This window comes from Scyliorhinus torazame, chromosome 10 (assembly GCF_047496885.1).
Source record: "Scyliorhinus torazame isolate Kashiwa2021f chromosome 10, sScyTor2.1, whole genome shotgun sequence".
In the NCBI taxonomy this organism is placed as follows: Eukaryota; Metazoa; Chordata; class Chondrichthyes; order Carcharhiniformes; family Scyliorhinidae; genus Scyliorhinus; species Scyliorhinus torazame.
Genome location: NC_092716.1, coordinates 51,452,065 through 51,473,585, shown reverse-complemented (window position 1 = coordinate 51,473,585; position 21,521 = coordinate 51,452,065). Strand labels below are relative to the sequence as shown.

At 44.8% G+C, this 21,521-nt stretch overlaps 1 protein-coding gene across 3 annotated transcripts in view; it reads left to right on the top strand.

The window, feature by feature from the left end:
- cep89 (centrosomal protein 89) overlaps positions 1-21,521 on the top strand; it is a 174,539-nt gene that overhangs the window by 83,832 nt on the left and 69,186 nt on the right. For 2 of the 3 annotated variants that reach the window (XM_072518097.1, XM_072518098.1), the window contains 4 exons: positions 217-300; positions 10,662-10,765; positions 18,404-18,519; positions 19,066-19,246. In XM_072518097.1, the coding sequence (XP_072374198.1) occupies positions 217-300; positions 10,662-10,765; positions 18,404-18,519; positions 19,066-19,246 (485 nt within the window). The remainder of the gene's footprint in view (positions 1-216; positions 301-10,661; positions 10,766-18,403; positions 18,520-19,065; positions 19,247-21,521) is intronic. The other variant, XM_072518099.1, reaches the window with a different exon arrangement.

The following is a 21,521-nucleotide window of genomic DNA, read 5'->3' as shown; positions in this document are numbered from 1 at the left end:
TATGAAGATTGGGCATTATGACTAAACACTTCTTTAACCACCACCCCCCCCCCCCCCCCCCCCCCCACTAAACCCCACCTGTAGCCATAGTCCTGGGAGAGGCAATTTAATTGAGATGTTCTCTGTTGTACACGTTTCAGTATTATGGTGTGTAGTACTATTCAGTCTCAGCCCTTTTAAAATTGATAGTAAAATTAAACATAATTTATCTCTCAGGTAGATACGAAGTACTTGTCACCCCTTCTTTTGGCCTATGAAGACCGATTACGGGAAAAGGATGCAGCAATGCAAGCACATGAGGTATACTGGTGCTGGTAGAAAACAGTTAATAAGACTTCCTAATGGTTCTATCCAGTCTTTTGAAAATCCCAGGTGCCTTCCGTGAGTTTCTTTTTAAAAAATTTTTTAAAAATTCTCCATTTTCACATTTTCTCCCACATTTACATCCATCAACAATAAACAATAATCAGCAAGATATGTCAGTCCCCATAATAACAATGATCCCATCTACCCACCAACCCCCAAACATCAACCCGCATGTTTACATAAACAAATGAAAAAAAGGAATCAGGGATTACCCGTAGTCGCCCTTAATCTTACACAGCTTCTTCCCCCCCCCCCCCCTTCCCTTGTCCAAATATATACCACATTGGCTCCTTTAGTCTCTACACCCGCGCGCAGTGATACAAAAAAGAAGAAAATACAGTCATGAGGTTACATCGGCACATGGCCATTCCTCAATTTGCCAGTTCTGCCACAGTCCTTCTGCTTTCGCAAGCTCCTCCGCTGCTTCCGCCGTTCCAAAATAAAAGTCCCTGAGCTTGTAAGTCACCCTCAGCTTCGCTGGATATACAATGTCACACCGCACCTTGCTAATGTACAGTGCCCTCTTCACCCGGTTGAAGGCAGCCCGCCTCCTTGCCAGCTCCACCGTAAAGTCCTGGTATACACGTATACCAGCTCCAGCCCACTGCACCACCCGCTTCTGCTTGGCCCAGCTCAGGACCTTCTCCTTAACCCTGTACCTACGGAAGCACAGAGTCACTACCCTTGGCGGCTCACTCGCCTTTGGTACAGTCCTCCACGACCGATGAGCCCGATCCAGTTCATATCGGGAGGTATCCTGCCCCTCCCCCAATAGTTTCGCTAGCATCGCGGCAAAATACTCAGTCGGCTTCGGTCCTTCAACTCCTTCGGGCAGCCCCACAATCCTCAAGTTCTGTCCCCTGGATCTATTTTCCAGGTCTTCCATTTTTCCTCGCAGATCCTTGTTAGTATCCATCACCTTCCGCATCTCTTTCCCCATCGAGGCAAGTTGATCACCATGCTGCAATAACGTCTCCTTCACTTCCTTCAGCGCCTCCCCTTGCTCTCGCACCTCCGCCACTGCGCTCACCACCTCCGTCCTCACCGGGGAAACCGCCTCCTCCACCAGCACGCTCAAAACCTCCCTCATCTCCTTCCTCACCGTCTCCATGCATTTCGCAATCTGCGCCAACTGCTTTTCAAATTCCGCAGCCATCACCTTGATTATTTCTTCAACCGTAAGCAGTGCGGCCTTCCCTGGTGCTCCAGCCTCCATTTTTCCTGGTGACCCCGCGGTGACCTTTCCACTCCCCGACGGACCTCCAGCTGGTTTTTTTTTCGGACGTTTTTTTGACATTTTTCTTTGGGTTTTTTTCCCTCCTGTGTCTTCACTGTGCCTCCTCCGTGTCTTCTCCCTGCTTCTGCCGCCTCCGTGGACCCTGGGACCGGGCTTAAAGCCCCGAAAATGCCGTTCCCGAGCGGGAGCTCTCCATTGTGCTCCCGCCTGCCGTCACCGGAGGTCCCTCTTCCGTGAGTTTCATACAGCAGAAGAGGGCCAGCTGACTTGCGGGACCAATGGGAACCACGTTTGAGTGATCAGCCCCAGAGGGTGATGTCCTCTCAGGCAGAATACATCTAGCAGCCAAGTTGTAAACATGTTCAGTGGGATTCTTCCTTCTGGGGACTAAGTGCCCACACCGGCGGGAGAACCGGCACCAACCACTGCAGCGTCAACAGCATCATAGAGTGCGGAATTCTCCGCACTTCCAGGGGCTAGGTGGACAACGGAGGGGTTGGCGCCGCTCTAGCCGGTGCTGAAGGGACTGCGGGAGTTCACGCATGCGCCGAAGGGCCGGCTTGATTTTGTGCATGTGCGGAACCGCCAGCGTGGTTCTGCGCATGCGCAGACCGGCCGTGGTATTTTGCTGCATGTGAGGGGGGGGGGTTCTCTTCTCCGCGCCAGCCATGGCGGAGCCCTACAGGGGCTAGCTTGGAAGGAAGGAGTGCCCTCACGGCACAGGCCCGCCCGCAGATCGGTGGGCCCCGATTGCAGGCCAGGCCGGACCCCCCCCCCCCCGCACCGGAGGGCCGCCCCAGCCGACTTACCTGCCGGGTCCCGCCATGTGGGACCATGCGTAACCCACGCCGTCGGGACTGGCCAAAAACAGACTGCCGCTCGGCTCATTGGGGCCCTGAGAATTGCCGGGCGGGCTGCTGCCAACGGCCCCCGACCTGCGTGGTGTGAAACCACTCGGAAACCGGCGTCGGAGAATACGGCAGCCAACAGCAGGGCGGGATTCACACCGTCCCCCGGGGATTCTCCGACCCGGTGGGGGGTTGGAGAATCCCGCCCAAATTAGGTCCAAGGCAGCTTAATACTGCAAAACCTTTTGTGCCAAGTTACTTTTTATTAATAAACACCACCTTATTCTGAACAAAGTCTGAAATGTCTTGAAAATACTAGGAGCTACAATACATAACATACTAGCGGCGAGGTGGATCATTTGGATGGCACAGCCTACCTGTAAGTACCCGATTTAATTGAAGTTTGGAAAATGGCAGCTATGGCAGTTTAAAAAAAAAGGTGATAGTCTTATAGCAGTAATGTATTTACTGTTGTACCACATTTAATGCAGCAGCTACAAGAAGGGACAAAGGACAAGAAAATCCGAGAAGAGAGACTTCCGGTGGCGACATATAGGTGGAGGTCACACGTTGGTTTAAGTAATAAGGAGACGCTGGATAGAATGGGAATGGGACTTTATTTTCCCTGGAGCGTAGGAGTCTTAAGGGTGATCTATAAAATAATGAGGGACATAGATATGGTAGATAGTCAACATCTTTTCCCAAAGGTAGGGGAACCTAAGTACTAGAAACGGAGTACCATTACCATTCCTTCACATGTGACAGAGTTTCTGAATGACCTGTCAAGATGTAAGATTGCTTTGTATTGTGATGATGGTACCTGCATGCATTGTAAAGTAAGGTACATGACAGAGAAAACTATCAACGAAGGTTTGGAGAGTGACACCGTCTGCAAAGTGAAGTATGTAGTCTTTGGTCAGCGTAGCCTAGAAACTAGGACTCTGAAAACAGCAAGCCTGATATAGTGTCAATTAATTACCCCCCGGAACTGTGGAATTGTGCATAGTTCAAGGCTACGAGTTGAAGTGTTATGTCAAATCAAGCCTCAAGATTTCATCATTGAACAATAGCTACATCGATTTACAAATGTCTAACTTGTGTGTATAATGTTTATTTTGAATATGGGGTTTAAGTAAATCGATTTTAAAGACTGTATAAACAAAGTAGTGGAGGAATGTCGTGTTTGCGGTGACTGTCTCTTTAAGACAGTAGAGCAGAAGCGTGTCACCTGACTTGAGGGACCAATGGGAACGGAGTGATCACTCCAGAGGGCGGAGTCCTCTCTCAAGCAGAATATATCCAGCAGTCATGTAGTAAGCATGTAAGTACTTGGATCTCTGCGCCAATGCAGTCTAGTGCTGCAAAACCTCCTGTACCAAGCTACTCTTTATTAATACACATCTTCTTGTTCATAACAAAGTCTGAAGTCTCTTGACAACGCCAGCCATATGCTACAACACGTAACAGTTCCCACTTTATACATCAAGGGAAGACCTACCTATATAACTACAGGGAGTACTAGCAATTCAGATGCAGCCCTATAATTTACACACCACTTGGAGATACAGAAAAGTACCTAGGAAACACGCCAAATGGAGATACGGAAAAGTACATGGAAGCGAGAATTGACCCTGGCTATGAGGTGACTGAGCAGAAATGGGGGTCTAAGTTGGAAAATTGGATTGGAATTGGAAAAGAGAGTCTAAAAAGAGCTGAACTATGACCTATCCAAAGGATTCAAATCCTCAAGATACATATGATCCTGGGTATGTAATGGACAGGCATTACACAGTCTATAAAACCAAAACCTGGAAATAAATATGCAGCATGGAGGGAGATTGAATTCATCAAGTGGACCAAGCTCCAATGCTAAGTAACACTATGGTAACGACTATATGTCAAACACCTGGCTGAAAACCTATTACAAATCAAATAGTCAAGACTAATCAATGGTCTTTTCCATTGCAACTTTTACCCCACTAGGCCAACATTGACACGGGGCACCTAAACGCCATAAAATTGTGTAGGAGATGTGAGGCCATTTCAGGTCCCTGGTGCACACCTCCGGGGCGTGCCCATTCATCAAAAATACCTGAATCAAAAGACACAACATCCTGAACCAGTTACAGCAGTTGATCTCCAAATTTGGCTGAAAGGAGAGTTGGTCGTGGATGTGACATGGTACCAGGACAAACAACAACTCGTTGGAGAAAGCCTGGGCCAGGAAACATCAAAAATACCTGCACCTGAAAAATGAATTCATGGAACTGACCAGAGGCACACCGATCAAAAATTGTTCAGATTAGTAATGGGCTTGCGAGGAAAGTGGACAGAAGGTAACAACAGCCTCATGCCTTTCCTGGGAATTAAAATGCACAAGTACCTCACCCAGCTCGTCTCCAGATTTGCGATATCTTTGTCATTTGAACGTTTACAAATATATGGAGACAAGTATATATAAAGGCCTTCCTGGGAGAAAGTACCTGAAGCAAAAGATCAGACGTGGAACAGTAACGAGTATTGTATAATCTCAGGGTGGAGATGGCACCTATCAGCACCTGAATCCCCAGAGGACCAGGTACTGTGTGCCATTCTAATTGGATGTTGGGACAATTTTGTGTATGGTTTGTAAACACCTTCTTGGTTTCATTCTTGGTGGTGGATGCATGTCCTATTTATTTAACTGAGATGACAACACAATCCGATGATGTACCCAAGGGTAGGTCCTTGTAACACTAGCTATGCAGAAATAATTCAGTTACTAGTATCTTTCTGGGTGATACTCCATGCTTGGCGATATCGAGATTTAAAGTTGGACACCTTAAGCCCCTGTATCCAATCAGAAAGGCTTCTTCCTTTTGGAGTGGTCTATTGCGGAGTAAGCCCCAACGTGGATGAGCCACGGTAATACTCTGATTGGACAACACACATTTTGCTTAACGCAATAGCCAACACATCATCTGCAATGGCTTCTTCCGTCAGCCCACATTGTCATATCAATAATGCTTTTCCTCACCACACCACTCCCCCGCCTCTTGCCCATGTCACATCCAGATTTGACTTTAAAAATTTTTTTTAGAGTACCCAATTCTTTTTTTTTCTAATTAAGGGGCAATTTAGCGTGGCCAATCCACCTACCCTGCACATCTTTTTTGGGTTGTGGGGCGAAACCCACGCAAACACGGGGAGAATGTGCAAACTCCACAAGGACAGTGACCCAGTGCCGGGATCGAACCTGGGACCTCGGTGTCGTGAGGCAGCAGGGCTAACCCACTGCGCCACCGTGCTGCCACCAGATTTGACTCATTGACTTTTTATGTTCCATATTGCATAGACTCCCAATTATCTTCAGAACGTTCCCACCCCAACATGTTTCACAGTAAGTTACACTTCTGTCCTCATTAACCTCAGTTGGCTTTTTGTTCTCCTGTAAATTGAATATTAAGTATTAGCATTAATTATTGTCTTTGTTTATAATTCCTTTCATAGTCTCGTGCATCCCCATATATGTAACCTTCTGCAGGCCTACACATGTCCTCTACTCTTCTGACTCTGTCCTCTTTTCCTGCTCCCCTTTCCATTCACCATCAATGGCAGAGCCATTTACCTTATGAGTCCTTCATTCATGGAAAGTAAACCTCCCTTGTTACCTTTATCTCAATTTTTTAAAAAAACTCTCAACCTAACTGTTCAGGTAACATGACTAATTCTTCTTACCACTTGATGTTGTTTCCACCTTTGTGAAATGTAATATGTTAAAGGATTCGTGTAAAAAGATTTAGATTTATTGTCATGTGTACCGAGGTACTGTGAAAAGTATTATTCTGCATACAGTCCAGGCAGATCGTTCCATGCATGAAAAAAACATAGGGCATATGATAAATACGCAATGTAAATACACAGACATAGACATCGGGTGAAGCATAGGGAGTATAGTGCTAGCAACAGTAGAGAAGATGCGTAAGAGGGATTTGTTCAGTCCATAAGAGGGTATTTCAGGCATCTGGAAACGTTGGGGAAGAAGTTGTTTTTGAACCTGTTAGTGCATGTTCTTCGACTTTTGTATCTCCTGCCTGATGGAAGAGGTTGGAAGAGAGAATAACCTGGGTGGGAGGGGTCTTTGATTATGCTGCCCGCTTTCCCAAGGCAGAGGGAGGTGTAGACAGAATCAATGGATGGGAGACGGATTCACGTGATGGACTGGGCTGTGTTCATGACTCTCTGTAGTTTCTTACGGTCTTGGGCCGAGCAGTTGCCATACCAGGCTGTGATGCCACCAGATAGGATGCTTTCTATGGTGCATCTGTAAAAATTGGTAAGAGCCAATGTGGACATGCCAAATTTCCTTAGTTTCCGGAAGAAGTATAAGCACTGCTGTGCTTTCTTGGTTGTAGAGTTGATGTGGGCGAACCAAGACACATTGTTGGCGATGTGTACACCCAGGAATTTGAAGCTGTCAACCATCTGCACCTCTGCATCATTGATGCAGACAGTCGTGTGTACGACACTTTGCTTCCTGAAGTCGATGACCAGGTCCTTAGTTTTGCTGATATTGAGGCAAAGATTGTTATCATTGCACCATGCCACTAGGTTCTTTATCTCCCTTCTGTACTGTGACTCATCATTGTTTGAGATTGGACCCAGTACGGTCCTGTCATCAGCAAACTTGTATAAGGCGTATAGGTGGGGGGGCTAAGTACGCAGCCCTGCGGGGCCCCGGTATTGAGGATTATAGTGGAGGAGGCATCACTGTTTATCCTTACTGATTGTAGCCTATGGGTCAGGAAGTCGAGTTCCAGTTGCAGAGAGAAGAGCCAGCTCCTAGGTTTTGGAGTTTGGATATGAGTTTGGCTGGGATTATAATCCCTGAGATTGTAAATATAGTACAAAGTCTTACAACACCAGGTTAAAGTCCAACAGGTTTGTTTCGATGTCACTAGCTTTCGGAGCGCTGCTCCTTCTTCACCTGAGGAAGGAGCAGCGCTCCGAAAGCTAGTGACATCGAAACAAACCTGTTGGACTTTAACCTGGTGTTGTAAGACTTTGTACTGTGCTCACCCCAGTCCAACGCCGGCATTTCCACATCATTGTAAATATAAGGAGTGTCCTCTCTAATAACACTACATTGGATAATAAAACGAAACACCACCTGGCAAAAATAAGCTCAGTGTTTGGAATGCTCATTTACAGACTTTGGGAAGTGTATGAAGTTTGTCTCAGAACAAAGATCAAAGTCAACCAGGCAGTGGTTCTCACACCACTTCTTTATGTGTGGAAAACTTGGATAACCTACTGGCATCACATAAAGCAGCTAGAAGGATTCCACTCTCGCTGTCTGCAATCTATTTGCAACATCATATGGCACAACAAAATCCCCAACACCAAGGTTTGTGCAAAGTGCTGCATACTTGGCATCTAGAGCATGCTCATCAGAGCTCAACTTTGTTGAGTTGTGTAGCCACCTGGGTTGGCCACTTCCCGACTTAAAATGGAGAACCGCAAAGACTAAAGGGTAATTCAGCCAACACAGGCAAAAACGAGCAAGTGCAGAAATCCTGTGTATTGGAACTTACAAAAACCAGACAGCACTGAAACCAGCAGCCATCTGCATAGTAATGAGCGATTAGCAGGCACAATTGATACACTTCAGGTTGATAAGGCCAAGCCAGACTCCTCGGCGCCAGCAGGAGCCAAGACAGAGGAAGGCCAATGGACACTCAGGGACCGCCCATCGATCAGGGAACAACTCCAGTATTGGAGAAATCGATCCAAGTGATCGGAACGCAGTCCAATCACTTGGAACCAGGTACGGGGTCCGCCCCGAAGGGCGGGAAGCCCCTGGGGACTATAAAGGAGAGTCCCCAAGTTCAAATCGTCCTTCTTGGCAGGGTCACTCAGCAGCGAATCAACCCTTGAAAGTGAACTGCCCAAGCTGCCGCATCAACCAAGTAAGTCTCCAGTCGACGCACGCTATGAGATAGGCGCTCCTAACTACCAGTCCATACCAGCTTTTGAATCCTGCAGTTTCAGAACCCGAACGAAAGGCCATTTGTTCCCCTGATCTGGTGGGCCAGTCCAAAGCTAAGTATAGGCCTGTTAGTGATAGAGATAGTTTATTGAGTAGAATTTATGCATGCCCAGTGGGCAGCACGGTAGCATTGTGGATAGCACAATTGCTTCACAGCTCCAGGGTCCCAGGTTCGATTCCGGCTTGGGTCACTGTCTGTGCGGAGTCTGCACATCCTCCCCGTGTGTGCGTGGGTTTCCTCCGGGTGCTCCGGTTTCCTCCCACAGTCCAAAGATGTGCAGGTTAGGTGGATTGGCCATGCTAAATTGCCTTTAGTGTCCAAAATTGCCCTTAGTGTTGGGTGGGATTACTGGGTTATGGGGATCGGGTGGAGGTGTTGACCTTGGGTAGGGTGCTCTTTCCAAGAGCCGGTGCAGTCTCGATGGGCTGAATGGCCTCCTTCTGCTATGTAAATTCTATGTAGTAGCGATTGACTGTGTATAATAAATGTGTTTTGATTTGAATCTTACTAATTGGTGTGTTGAGTTATTGATCAGTACTTGAACTTGAACCTCGTGGCGGTATAAAGATACCTGGCGACTCTGGAGCAAAGGTTATAAAACAGAGCAAATTGAACCAACCAAAAGTTAGCAACAGTTGGTCATGTGGTTCAAATAGAGAATTTCATACAAAGGTAGTACTCTACAGCCAGCTGAGCATGGGAACCTGCACCACAGGACATCCCAAACTTGGATATGAAGGCAATATGAAAGTCAACCTCAGAGCTAGTAACCGAGATCCCAATATATGAGGGGGGAAAAATATTCTTGGATATTACCCAATAGGGAAGTCTATGTCAACAAGTGATTTTGACATTTGAAGAGAACATAGCCTTCAGGACAACTGAATGTGGCGCAAAACCAATGCATCCAAACATCCCTCCAATGTAACCACGTAAAATGGCTGCTTCCCTATTAATTTGGCCAAAACCCGATTTAAAATGGCTAACCGAAAAGGCTGATGGGAAAAGCAGGCAACAGGACACAAACGGACAGCTGCAGGCAGAATATCATATTCGGCTCTGAAGAAGTCGGCCTAGATCAATACTCAGGGCTATTAACAGCCCATCAACCCAGACATCTGCAGTTGTACTCAGGACTATTAGCAGCCCATCAACCCAGACATCTGCAGTTTAATCGGCTATCCCCGGGAACAATTGCAACATATTAGCAATTGAATACCGGGCCAGACCTGTTGGTGCCTGCAGTGGCCGAAACAAAGGCAGGTGAACGACCACCCCCGATCGGGGAATCGCCTCGCAATTGGACGTATCAAACCCAGTGATTGGGAACAAGTCCAATCACTTGGGACTCAGGGTCAAGGGCCGCCCCGAGAGGCGGGAAGCCCCTGGGCCCTATAAAGTGAGGGGCCAAATTCAGATCGCTCTCTCTCCCTTCTTCGCCTGCTCGAGACCTTCGCAAGAACATCAACCAGCAACTGTAAGTTTGAATCCAGCGATCGCTATCCGATAAAGACTCCTAGCCATCGACCTGTATCAGCCTTTTGAATCCCGCGGGCCAGATCCGATTCGATAAGCCATTCGTTTCCCTGACCTGGTGGGCTCTTCCTAAAGTTAAGTATTGGCCAGTAGTGATAGGTTTCTATATAGATAGTAGGATTATTGTGTAAACATTACTTGTTGTATATAATAAATGACCGTTGATTTCAATCTTACTAAGCGGTGTGCTGACTTATTAATCATGACTCGAGCTTGAACCACGTGGCGGTATCAGAAAGATACCTGGCGACTCGTGTGTAAAGGTGACATAATCAGAGCTAATAAACTAAGGCTAAAAAGAGTAACACTCCAAAGCTGACTTTAAATACAGTATTTGCAATTGGTTAGGGAACATGAGACTTAGTCTGACATCACACATGAGACGACATTAACCTAAACTGTAAACTTTTTTTTCTGAACATTCAACTGTCAAAGTAACATGAGAATCCATCATAAATATAAATTGTTTCAATATATATTATTTTAAATCAACAAATATTAGCATTGCCAAACATTTGATACGGATTAAATCCTACTCGGGAATCAATGCAGATGTTTATTTGAAGGAAAGTTTCTTAATTACTTTTCTGTCTTTAGTTATTCGTGATTGTTTTACCTGATCTCTATTTATTTATTCATTCACAGAAGGAAATGAAGAATTTCAGAGCTCGAGTGGAAGAGGTGGTGAGAGAGAATAAGCAGCTTCATCAGCAGCGTGAGAGCGTTGGTGCGATAAGCAGCAGAGAGTGGTATGACAAACTAAACTGCACCAGATGCTTTGACTTGCAGTGACTATACCCTGTCAGTCCTTTAGCAGTGCATTGCAGATTAGCAGAAAAATAGTACTTGGGCTGCAGTCCTGAAGTTCCACAAGGCTATCTGTGTTTGACTTTGCATCCCTGAATCAGCACTTAGACCTGCAGTGCTCTGAAATACTAACCCTCTAAAATGTTGTTGGTAGCACATTTAGCCTTAGTGGCTTGGTAGTGCAAAGCCTGTATAATAGACTGCTATGTTCTTAAATTTGAATGCAAAAGACAACTATGGCCGAAATGTGCAGCAGAAAGCTCAGGTAATAGGATACAAATAGCAGAATGTTTGGGTCACTGAGTTGACTGGAATCACATAGCTCAACTCGATAGTTTCTTGTTCTTTGTCCCAATTTTAAATAATATCTTCCACCAGAATATCTAGTATAGTTAGCCAAAGAAGGACATTACTAGGCAGAAAATAAGACTTCATCATTTCAATGAGATTGTGTTACAGGGTCTTCTCAATGAGATTCAGCAAAGCAGAGAGATTGCTGTGTCTCCATTGGAGGAAACTTTTAAAAAAATGCTTCCTGCCATGTGGAGGGAGATGGCAGTGACACTGAATGTTACTTTCTTGCCCATAAGACCATAAGACATAGAAGCAGAATTAGGCCACTCGGCCCATCTAATCTGCTCGGCCATTCAATTATGGCTGATATTTTTCTCATCCTTATTCTCCTGCCTTCCCTCCATAACTCCTGATCCCTTTATTAATCAAGAACCTGTCTATCTCTGTCTTAATGACACTCAGTGATTTGGCCTACACAGCCTTCTGCAGCAAAGTGTTCCACAGATTCACCACCCTCTGGCTGAAGAAATTCCTCTTCATCTCTGTTTTAAAGGATCGTCCTTTAGTCTGAGATTGTGTCCTCTGCTTCTACTTTTTCCTACAAGTGAAAACATCCTCTCCACGTCCACTCTATCCAGGTCTCGCAGTATCCTATAAATTTCAATGAGATCCCCCCTCATCCTTCTAAACTACAACGAGTACAGACCCAGAGTCCTCAACCGTTCCTCATACGACAAGCTGTTCATTACAGTGATCATTCTTGTGGACCTCCTCTGGACCCTTTACAAGGCCAGCACATCTTTCCTTAGATACGGGGCCGAAAACTGCTCAAAATACTCCAAATGGGGTCTGACCAGAGCCTTACAGCCTCAGAAGTACCACCCTGGCCTTGTATTCTAGCCCTCTTGACATGAATGCTAACATTGCATTTGCCTTCCTAAATGCTGACTGAACCTGCACGTTAACCTTAAGAGAATCATGAACTAGGTCTCCCAAGTCCCCTTGTGTTTCTGATTTCCTAAACATTTCCCCATTTAGAAAATAATCTATGCCTAAATTCCTCCTTTCAAAGTGCATAACCTCACACTTTTCCACATTGTTTTTCATCTGCCACTTCATTGCCCGCTCTCCTAGCCTGTCCAAATCTTTCTGCAGACCCCTTGTTTCCTCAATACTACCTGTTTCTCTACAGATCTTTGTATCATCTGCAAACTTAGCAACAGTGCCGTCAGTTATTTCTTCCAGATCATTAATGTCCCTAGAACTGCAGGCCATAGCTCTGACATAGCTTGTGAGGATAGGCAGGATAATTCTTTAGTTGCTTTCTTTTCTTCCATAAACCCTCTTTACCTTCTAAAAGTAATATTCGTCGAAGCAACCATAGAACATTGATTTTGGGAGCATGAACTTGGAGTCTTCTTGTATGTGTTGTCATGCTGCGATGAATCCTGTTGATCTTCAATGCGAGGGCATCCTAAATCCGAAAGATAAACTGGTTCTGAACAATTTATTTTTGCGATTTGAAAGAACGTGAGATAAGAGATGAAACCCAGTGAGGAAAGGGGTCAATCTTGTTAGAAATTATCCAAATACCAAAATGTTTATGAAACTTTGAAACAGGACTAGAAAGATAACAGTCAGGAACAACATTTACAATTAACTGCAATAATGGTTATCCATTACCCAATAAATTACCCCCTCCAATCTAAATCTATCTACATCCTAAACTCCGTGAATACACTTTGCCCAAAACAGCATCTTTATTTTTTGGTTTTTCCAATTAAGGGACAATTTAGCATGGCCAGTCCACCTAGCCTGCACATCTTTGGGTTGTGGGGGTGGAACCTACGCAAACAGAGGGAGAATGTGCAAACTCCACACGGACAATGACCCGGAACCGGGATCGAACCAGGGAACTCAGCGCCCTGAGGCAACAGTGCTAACCACAGCGCCATCATGCTGCCAATAAAATGCTTCCTTGATGTCACGGGCAGCCAATCTCACTTCCCCTCTTTTGTCCATGTTTGAACCAAGGTGTCAAAGTCAATATTTTCCCGCTTCTGTAGTAGAAAGAATCAACACACTCGTTAAGACAGAATAACAAGCTTTATTTTCGAAAACAACTGCATGCAGTAATGGCTGAAACTTGAAGTCAGAGAGCAGTCAACAAAACTGCTGAGTCTTTCACGAGTTCCGCGCTTTCGCAGAGAATTAGCTCAATATTTATACATTATCATTATGAAGATTATGTGACAACAGTATAGTCAGGAGTTTGATCGGAAATACAAACGGAAGCATAGACCAGACCACGTTTGGTCATATCACTCATACCATTATTTGGTCCTTGGAGGGAACATTGAAAGGTCGGAATAGACTTGTTTCTTCCTGAACTTATCTTGTTTTAATTCCTACAGCCCTGGGTTATGACGAGTTAGTTTTATCAGGAGTTGCCGAGGTCCGGTGTTTTGGAATGGCCCGACCTTCATTGATCTTTTCAGACTTCAAGTTATGCAGAGTTGGCCGACAGCCATACTAGTCTGAAAATGGTTAGGGCAGCATTCTTTACATGGGCCTGGTGAGCTGGAATGAGTAGTTTCAGCCTTTCTTATATTGTATCAAATCTTTTGACCAGTCTTCCCATTGACCAGTTTTCCCATCATGCCATTACTTAATTCATACCATATCACAAAGGCTGTAATGTGGTCAGGCCTGAGTGACCCTGACAGAAGCCAAACTAAACGCTAGTGAGGAGGCTACTGCTAAGTAAGTGCCACTTGATAGCACTGATGATGACCCCATCCATCACTTTACTGATGATAGAGAATATACTGATCGGGCAGGAATTGGCCAGGTTGGATTTGTCCTACTTTTTTTGTACAGGGTATACCGTTGGAATTTTTCCACATTAAGACCATAAGACATAGGAGTGGAAGTAAGGCCATTCGACCCATCGAGTCCCCTCCACCATTCAATCATGGCTGATTTCAACTCCATTTACTCGCTCTCTCTCCATAGCCCTTAATTCCTCGAGAAATCAAGAATTTATCAACTTCTGTCTTAAAGACACTCTTGCCGGGTAGATGCCAGTGTTCTAGCTGTACTGGAACAGATTGGTTAGGGCCACGGCAAATTCTGGAGCTCAAATCTTCAGTACTATTGCCGGAATATTGCCAAAGCCCATATCCTGTGCCTTCAGCCGTTTCTTGATATCATGTGGAGTGAATCAAATTGGCTGAAGACTGACGTCTGTGATGCTGGGGACTTCTGGAAGAGATCGAGATGGAGCATTCACACGGCACTTCTGGCTGAAGATTATTGCAAATGCTTCAGCCTTGTCTTTTAAACAGATGTTTTGAGCTCCTCCATTATTGAGGATGGAGATATCTGAGGAACCTCCTCCTCCAGTGAGTTCTTTAATTGCCCTGACTAGATAGGCAGGACTGCAGAGCTGAGATCTGATCCGTTGGTTGTGGGATTGCTTCGCTTTGTCTATCACTTACTGCTTATGTTGTTTGGCATGCAAGTATTCCTATGCTGTGACTTCACCAGCTTGGCACCTAATTTTCCGTATGCCTGGTGCTGCTCCAGGCATGTCCTCCTGTACTCTTCATTGAACCAGGGTTGGATCCCCTGATTTGGTTTGTTGTCTGTAAAATCCACAGACACTTCGACCAGTTTATTACTTGAACGTTTTACCCAGGTGCTTTTCTTTGTGAGATGAACAAAGGAGACATATAAGTTTATGGTTTAACCCAATTTTATTCACAATCATCTCATTCACAAAATATGACTCAGACTCACAGCTGAGCTCTAGGTATTACCCATACTTAGTGAAGGAGGCTGGCGAAACTATGATCACTCGATGTGGATATCTTCCCTGGGCTGGGAACCCAAGGCTCCTCCTCCTTGTAATGTCTGTGCCTGGAGGACTCCCAGGTTATTGCAGAAGATTTGTTCTGATGTTCCTTCTTTTCGACTGGTTCTGCTTGCACTGAATGATAGGTATATACCCACACCTGGCTTGAGTTCTATTGTCCGATCTGTACTTAAACTCGTTAATCAGCCAGGGTGATTCAATCACAATCCATTGTCCTCTGAAACACTCTTGTCTGACCAGTTATTTGCCCATTATGGAGCCATTATGGCTTCTTTCGTCCTGCTACAAAGTTGATCACCTGTGTCTCGAAGTTAGTTACATATTCATAGCATAGTCTTGTTCTTTTGTGTAAACGTGAGTTCACAAAATCCATATAGTTTGTGTTGACATGAGTGCTCTTGCAGACAATATCAATTCAGCCAGGGCTTCGTTTGGCAGTTTCTTTTCTAGCCCTATGGGTCTTGTCAGCCTGTTTCCAGGGGTAATGGTAAACTAGGGGATATATTGGGCCTTGGGGTTACAGATTGTGGCTGACTACAGATGATGACCCACAGTGCCTCATGGATACCCAGTCTTGAGGTGCTAGATCTGTTCCGAATCTATCCCATTTAGCACGATGAGAGTGCCACACAACACGATTGATGGTATCCTCAATGTGAAGACAGGATTTTGTCTCCACAAGGAATGTGTGCTGGTCACTCCTTTTGATACTGTCATGGACAGATGCATCTGCGGCAGGCAAGTAGGTGAGGATGAGATCTAGTATGTTTTTCCCTCTTGTTGGTTCCCTCACCACCTGTCACAGACCCAGTCTAACAGGGTCCTTTAGGACATGGCCAGCTTGGTCAGGAGTGGTATTACCGAGCCACTCTTCGTGATGGACATTGAAGTCTCCTGCCCAGAGTACATTCTGTGTCCTTGCCACCCTCAGTGCTTCCTCCAAGTGGTGTTCAACATGGAGGAGTACTGATTCATCAGCTGACGGTGGATGTTACGTGGTAATCAGTAGATTGTTTCCTTGCCCATGTTTGACCTGAAGCTATAAGACTTCATGTGGTCCAGAGTTGGTGTTGAGGACTCCCTGGGGAACTCCCTCCCGATTATACTGCTGTTCTGTCACCTCTGGTGGAACAGGACATATCCTGGGCTGGTGCTAGTGATGTCTGGGATGTTATCTGTAAAGTATGAATCCTTGAATATGACTACATCAGGCTGTTGCTGGCTAGTCTGTCAGTCAGCTCTCCCAATTTTGGGACAATCCCCCAGAGGACTGGGTTTGTGTTGTCGATGCCAGGTAGTCAGTCCTGTTTTGTTCCTTTTAGACTTTGTGGCAGTTTTGTTACAGCTGAGTGGCTTACTCGGTCTTTTCAGAATGCATTTAAGAGTCACCCACATTGCTGTGGATTTGGAGTCACATGTAGACCAGACCAAGTGAGGACTTCAAATTTTCTTCCCGAAAGGACATTAGTGAACCAGCTTGGTTTTTTAGCACAATTGACAATAGTTTCATGCTCATCATTAGACTTTTCATTCCAGATATTTATTCGATTCAATTTCCACCATCTGCGATGGCAACATTTGAACCCTGGCCCCCAGAGTATTACCCTGGGTCTCTGGATCACCAGTCAAGGGACTGGAATTCTACTCCACCACCACCTCATGAGCATGCTACCAGCCAGCAACACAAGTTCCACTCAACCATGTGCTGCAATAAGACAAATGTCTCAATTAGACCTGAAAAGGGAAGATCACTAATCATCACCCTTGCACCTGATAAATTTTAGCTTTTCTTTATCAACTGGTTGACCAGTAATATGACTTGGTTTGCACAGACTAATAAAATACAAGGACCATGAAAACATAGCCATTAAACGTTCATGCCAACAACTAAAAGATTTAGGCTGAAATAAATCTATTTCAAATTTGTAACGGAAAGTATAGGCAAGTTGATAGACACGTCATATTTTAATAATTTTTATTCGTGCCACAAATAGGCTTACATTAACACTGCAATAAAGTTACTGTGAAAATCCCCTAGGCTCCTGGTCGGGTACACTGAGTGAGAATTCAGAATGTCCAATTCACCTAACAAGCACGTCTTTCAGGATTTGTGTGAGGAAACCGGAGCACCCGGAGGAAACCCACGCAGACACTGGTAGAATGTGCAGACTCCCCGCAGACAGTGACCCAAGCTGGGAATCAAACCTGGGCCCCGGCGCTGTGAAGCAACAATGCTAACCACTGTGCTACCGTTTTGAGTCTCACTGGTTGCTCATTCCCAATACTACATCAGTGACTATGCTTTAAAAGTACCTATTGGCAGTAACAGAGCTCAACTAACGCTTACTGGAAGCTACATATATTCATACACATAGGGCGGGATTCTCTGCTCCCGCGCCGGTTGGGAGAATCGCCTGAGTCGCCAAAATTTCCCGCGACGCCCTCCCGCGATTCTCCCAAGCGGCGAGAATGGCCCCATCGAGTTCCGCGCTGTGCAGGCCGGAGAATCGCCCGAGACACCCAAAATGGCGATTCTCCGGCACCCCTGCTATTCTCAGGCCCGGATGGGCTGAGCGGCCAGGTCAAAACGGCAGGTTCCCCCCGGCGCCGTCCACGCCTGGTCGCTGCCGGCGGGAACTGCGCGGGAACGCTGGGGGGGGGGCGGACTGTGGGCGGGGTGGAGGGGGGATCCTGCACCGGGGGGGGCCTCAAATGTGGTCTGGCCCGCGATCGGTGCCCACCGATCGTCGGGCCGTCCTCTCTGAAGGAGGACCTCCTTTCTTCCGCAGCCCCGCAAGATCTGTCTGACATCTTCTTGCGGGGCGGACTCGGAGAGGACGGCAACCACGCATGCGCGGGTGACGGCAGTTATGCGGCGCCAGCCGCGTCATGTATGCGGAGCCGCCTTTACGTGGCGACAAGGCCTGGCGCGTGTAAATGACACGGCCCCACTCCTAGCTCATTATCGGGCCCTGAATCGGTCGGGATAGGGGCCGTTTCACGCCGTCGTGAACCTCGACGGTGTGGGCACCTCAGCGCGGGAGCGGAGAATCGCGCCCAGGGACTTTTCCTCTGTAGGCAAAAGGAACTTGTCCAGGCATTTCACCTTTTTTAAATTAACCAACAATGTGGGGACAATAGTTCTCTCATGCATTCTCCATGGCAATGTATTTACCAGTCAGTGTTGACTTGCCAGCAAATCAGAATCCTTTTCTCTCCCAGTATATTCTAAATTTTGGCATTCTTGCGCCTGTTATGACGAGTACAAGATGAAAAGCTTCAACAGCATGTTTTTTTTAGTAATAATAGAGAATTAATTTGGAATCTCTTTTCAAGTATTGTTGTTTCTAGTTTCTAGCTCTTGGAGTTGGATGCAGCACAGTTCTTTCAATTTTGTGTGCCCTTCCAGGAACCAGTTGCAGAATCAGGCAAAGTTGGTTTTGGAGGAAAATCAAATCTTGATGGAGCAGCTTGAGATACAGCAAGCCAAAGGAAAAGGCAGTCATAACAGACACATACAGGAAGGTGAGCCCGAGCGAAATATAGCCGGAATTAAAATAATTAAATTGACTCTTTCTTATTTTAATAATTGTCCCAACCATCCACTAGACTTTTCTTTACTATCAGTTGACTTTCTCCTCCCTTCTCCCTGAAGTATAATTGTCAATGAATAGACTCCAGATTAACCCCCTCTTTTCTGCCAATTTTATTTTATCCCAATGCTGTTTTATGTTATACCCTTCTTGGGTGTTTCTCCTGATGTTTATTTTGTTTATAATGTGTTAAAATATTCCTTCAACAATGCCTGACAGTTTCCAACTTAGAATAACAGCAGACTTTGGTACACCTAGCTACATCGCATATTTGTGTGTTCTAATATTTCAGAAATGTAATCTGTTCTACATTATCAACATAATTACCATTATCCTGCATGGCTTTGGTTTTTCGTTTGGTCCATCATGTTCTGGAGCTTTTCATACTATTGGTCACCACTTTGGTTTCCCATCAACCATGGTTTACTTTTAAAAGAAACCAATGCCTCAATCTATATTTTTTTTATTTTGATGTTAGTGTCAAAATTGACAAAACAACTGATGCTGCTGGAAGCAGAGAAACAAAGCCAGCAAAAAGAGTTACATGAGACTCAACAAGAGCTGACCAACCTTTGCTCAAAGTATGACCAACTAAAAGCAAACCTTGATGCTAAAGTGGGAATTGATGAGCACACAACAATGGTGAATGACTTCAAAAGGTATATATATATTTTTTTAATTTCTCAAAAGCTTAAAATGTGCTTCTAGATACTAAAAATCCTTAACGTTTGCATATAGAATTGGGAGGGGTGTATGAAGAAGCCAAGAAAAAACTTACAACCATTATAGGTTGCCATTTTGTCATATTACTGTGGGATATTTGTAATTGATCACAGTATAATGGTGGTACGAAGATTTTAAATAAATGCATTTAGACAGCTCAAAATAGAATTTCAAACAAGGGTGGATCAAAATTCCTAAATAAGACTAGGGAAGGATAGGGACCCACAGTAAACATGCTGGTACTTGTAAATATAGAAACTAGGTAAACAATTCAAATGTTGCATCTTCCCATCACCCAATCCTGTTGTTCTTGTTTGTACTTATTTTTGAAGGTTGGTTATTTGAAATTGCACAAAGTATTCTCATGCGGCCGTACCAATACAGGATTAAAATAACTCTTTTTTAACTTGGAATCCAAGGCAATAGAGATGAATAGCTTTGCTTCACAATGACTAGATTCATTGTGAATCATACCCAAATCGTTTCCTTCCAAAATAGTACCTGTTACGTGACCTTATTTTACCTTCCAATAAGCATTATCTTTATTAACCTATTTAAAAATTTGTTTGACTTTACTTTGCCTATCTCCTTTATTCACATCTCTGAATAATATAGAATCCCTTTACATTTGCCACCTGTTACATCACTTGGGAGTTGTCAGCAAATTTTATATTACCTGAAAAATTTAAAACCTGTGACTTCAGACAAAGCAGGTATGACCCTAGGTGAATTAGCAAATAAGTCAAAGGTAAAATAGAAACAAAAAGAGCAGTACATATGTTGCAGGAAGAATTGGATAGAATAATGGGATAATCATAAAGAATATCCAAAAATGTGAAAGGAGTGACAAGAGGGGCAGAGAGATTTAAACAAAAACATACCTACAAACATCGAACATAACAGTAAAATGTTCATACAGCAATTCAATAATAAAAAGTCAGTCAGAAAATATGTGAGAATTTTAAAGACTGGCTTGAAACAGAGGCTGAGCACATAACATTAATTTGGCCCCAGCTGGAAAATTGTGTCCAATTCTGGGCACCACACTTTAGGAAGGATGCAAAGGTTTTGGAGAGGGAACAGAACAGGGCCAAATTCTCCGACCTTTGGGATTCTCTTTTTCCGCTGGCAGTGCATGGGATAGCTTCAATGAGAAATCCCATTGACAAGTGGCGGGAAGAGTACCACCAGCGAATGGTGGCGGGGCAGCTGGGGGACGGGAGAATCCCGCCCCAGATATACTAGGATGATTCCAGGCAATAGGGATTGCAGTTATGTGGATGGACTAGAGAAGCTGCAGTTGTTTTCCTTGAAGCAGAAAAGGCTAATAGGAGATGTGATGGATTTGTTTAAAATAATGAATGTTTTAGATAGAATAAATAATGAGAAATTGTTTCCAGTAGTGAAAGGGTCAGTAATTGGAGGACAAAGGTTTAAGGTGATTGGCTAAAGAACCAGAGGTGACATGAGGAAAAATTATTTTATGCAGCAAGAAGTTAGAGTTTGGAATGCACTGCCTGATAGGATGGTAGATACAGATCCCTTTGAAAGGAAATTAGATAAATACTCAAAGGAGAATATGCAAAATGAGCGAGTGACTAATTTACTTAATTAGTCTGTGAAAGACTCAGTGCAGACTTGATGGGTTGAATTACCTCCTTCTGTGTTGTACTACCCGATGAATCTGTCGCCGTGATAAACATTCTGAATGATTACATTCTCCCAAGTATCCGCAAAGGAAATTAAACAGAGTTTATTCAGGCAGCAGTAATTGCTTGGTAAATCAACATCCTGGGGGTTGCCATTGATCAAAAACTGAACTGGACTAACCATATTACTGTGGCTATCAGAGCAGGTCAAAGGCTAGAAATTCTACGCCGAGTAACTCACCTCCTGATCCCTCAAAGCCTGTCCACCATCTACAAGGCATAAGTTTGGAGTGTAATGAAATACTCTCCAATTGCCTGGATGAGTGCATCGACAAGATGCACTGCTGGAAGAACTCACCAAGGTTCCGCAGGCAGCACCTTCCAAACCCACGACCAATACCATCCAGAAGGAAAAGAGCAGCAGATACCTGGGAATCCCGCCACCTGGAGGTTCCCCTCCAAGTCACTCACCACCCTGAGTTGGAAATGTATCACCATTCCTTCACTGTCGCTGAGTCAAAATCTTGGAATTCTCTATCTAACAGCACTGTACCTACATCTC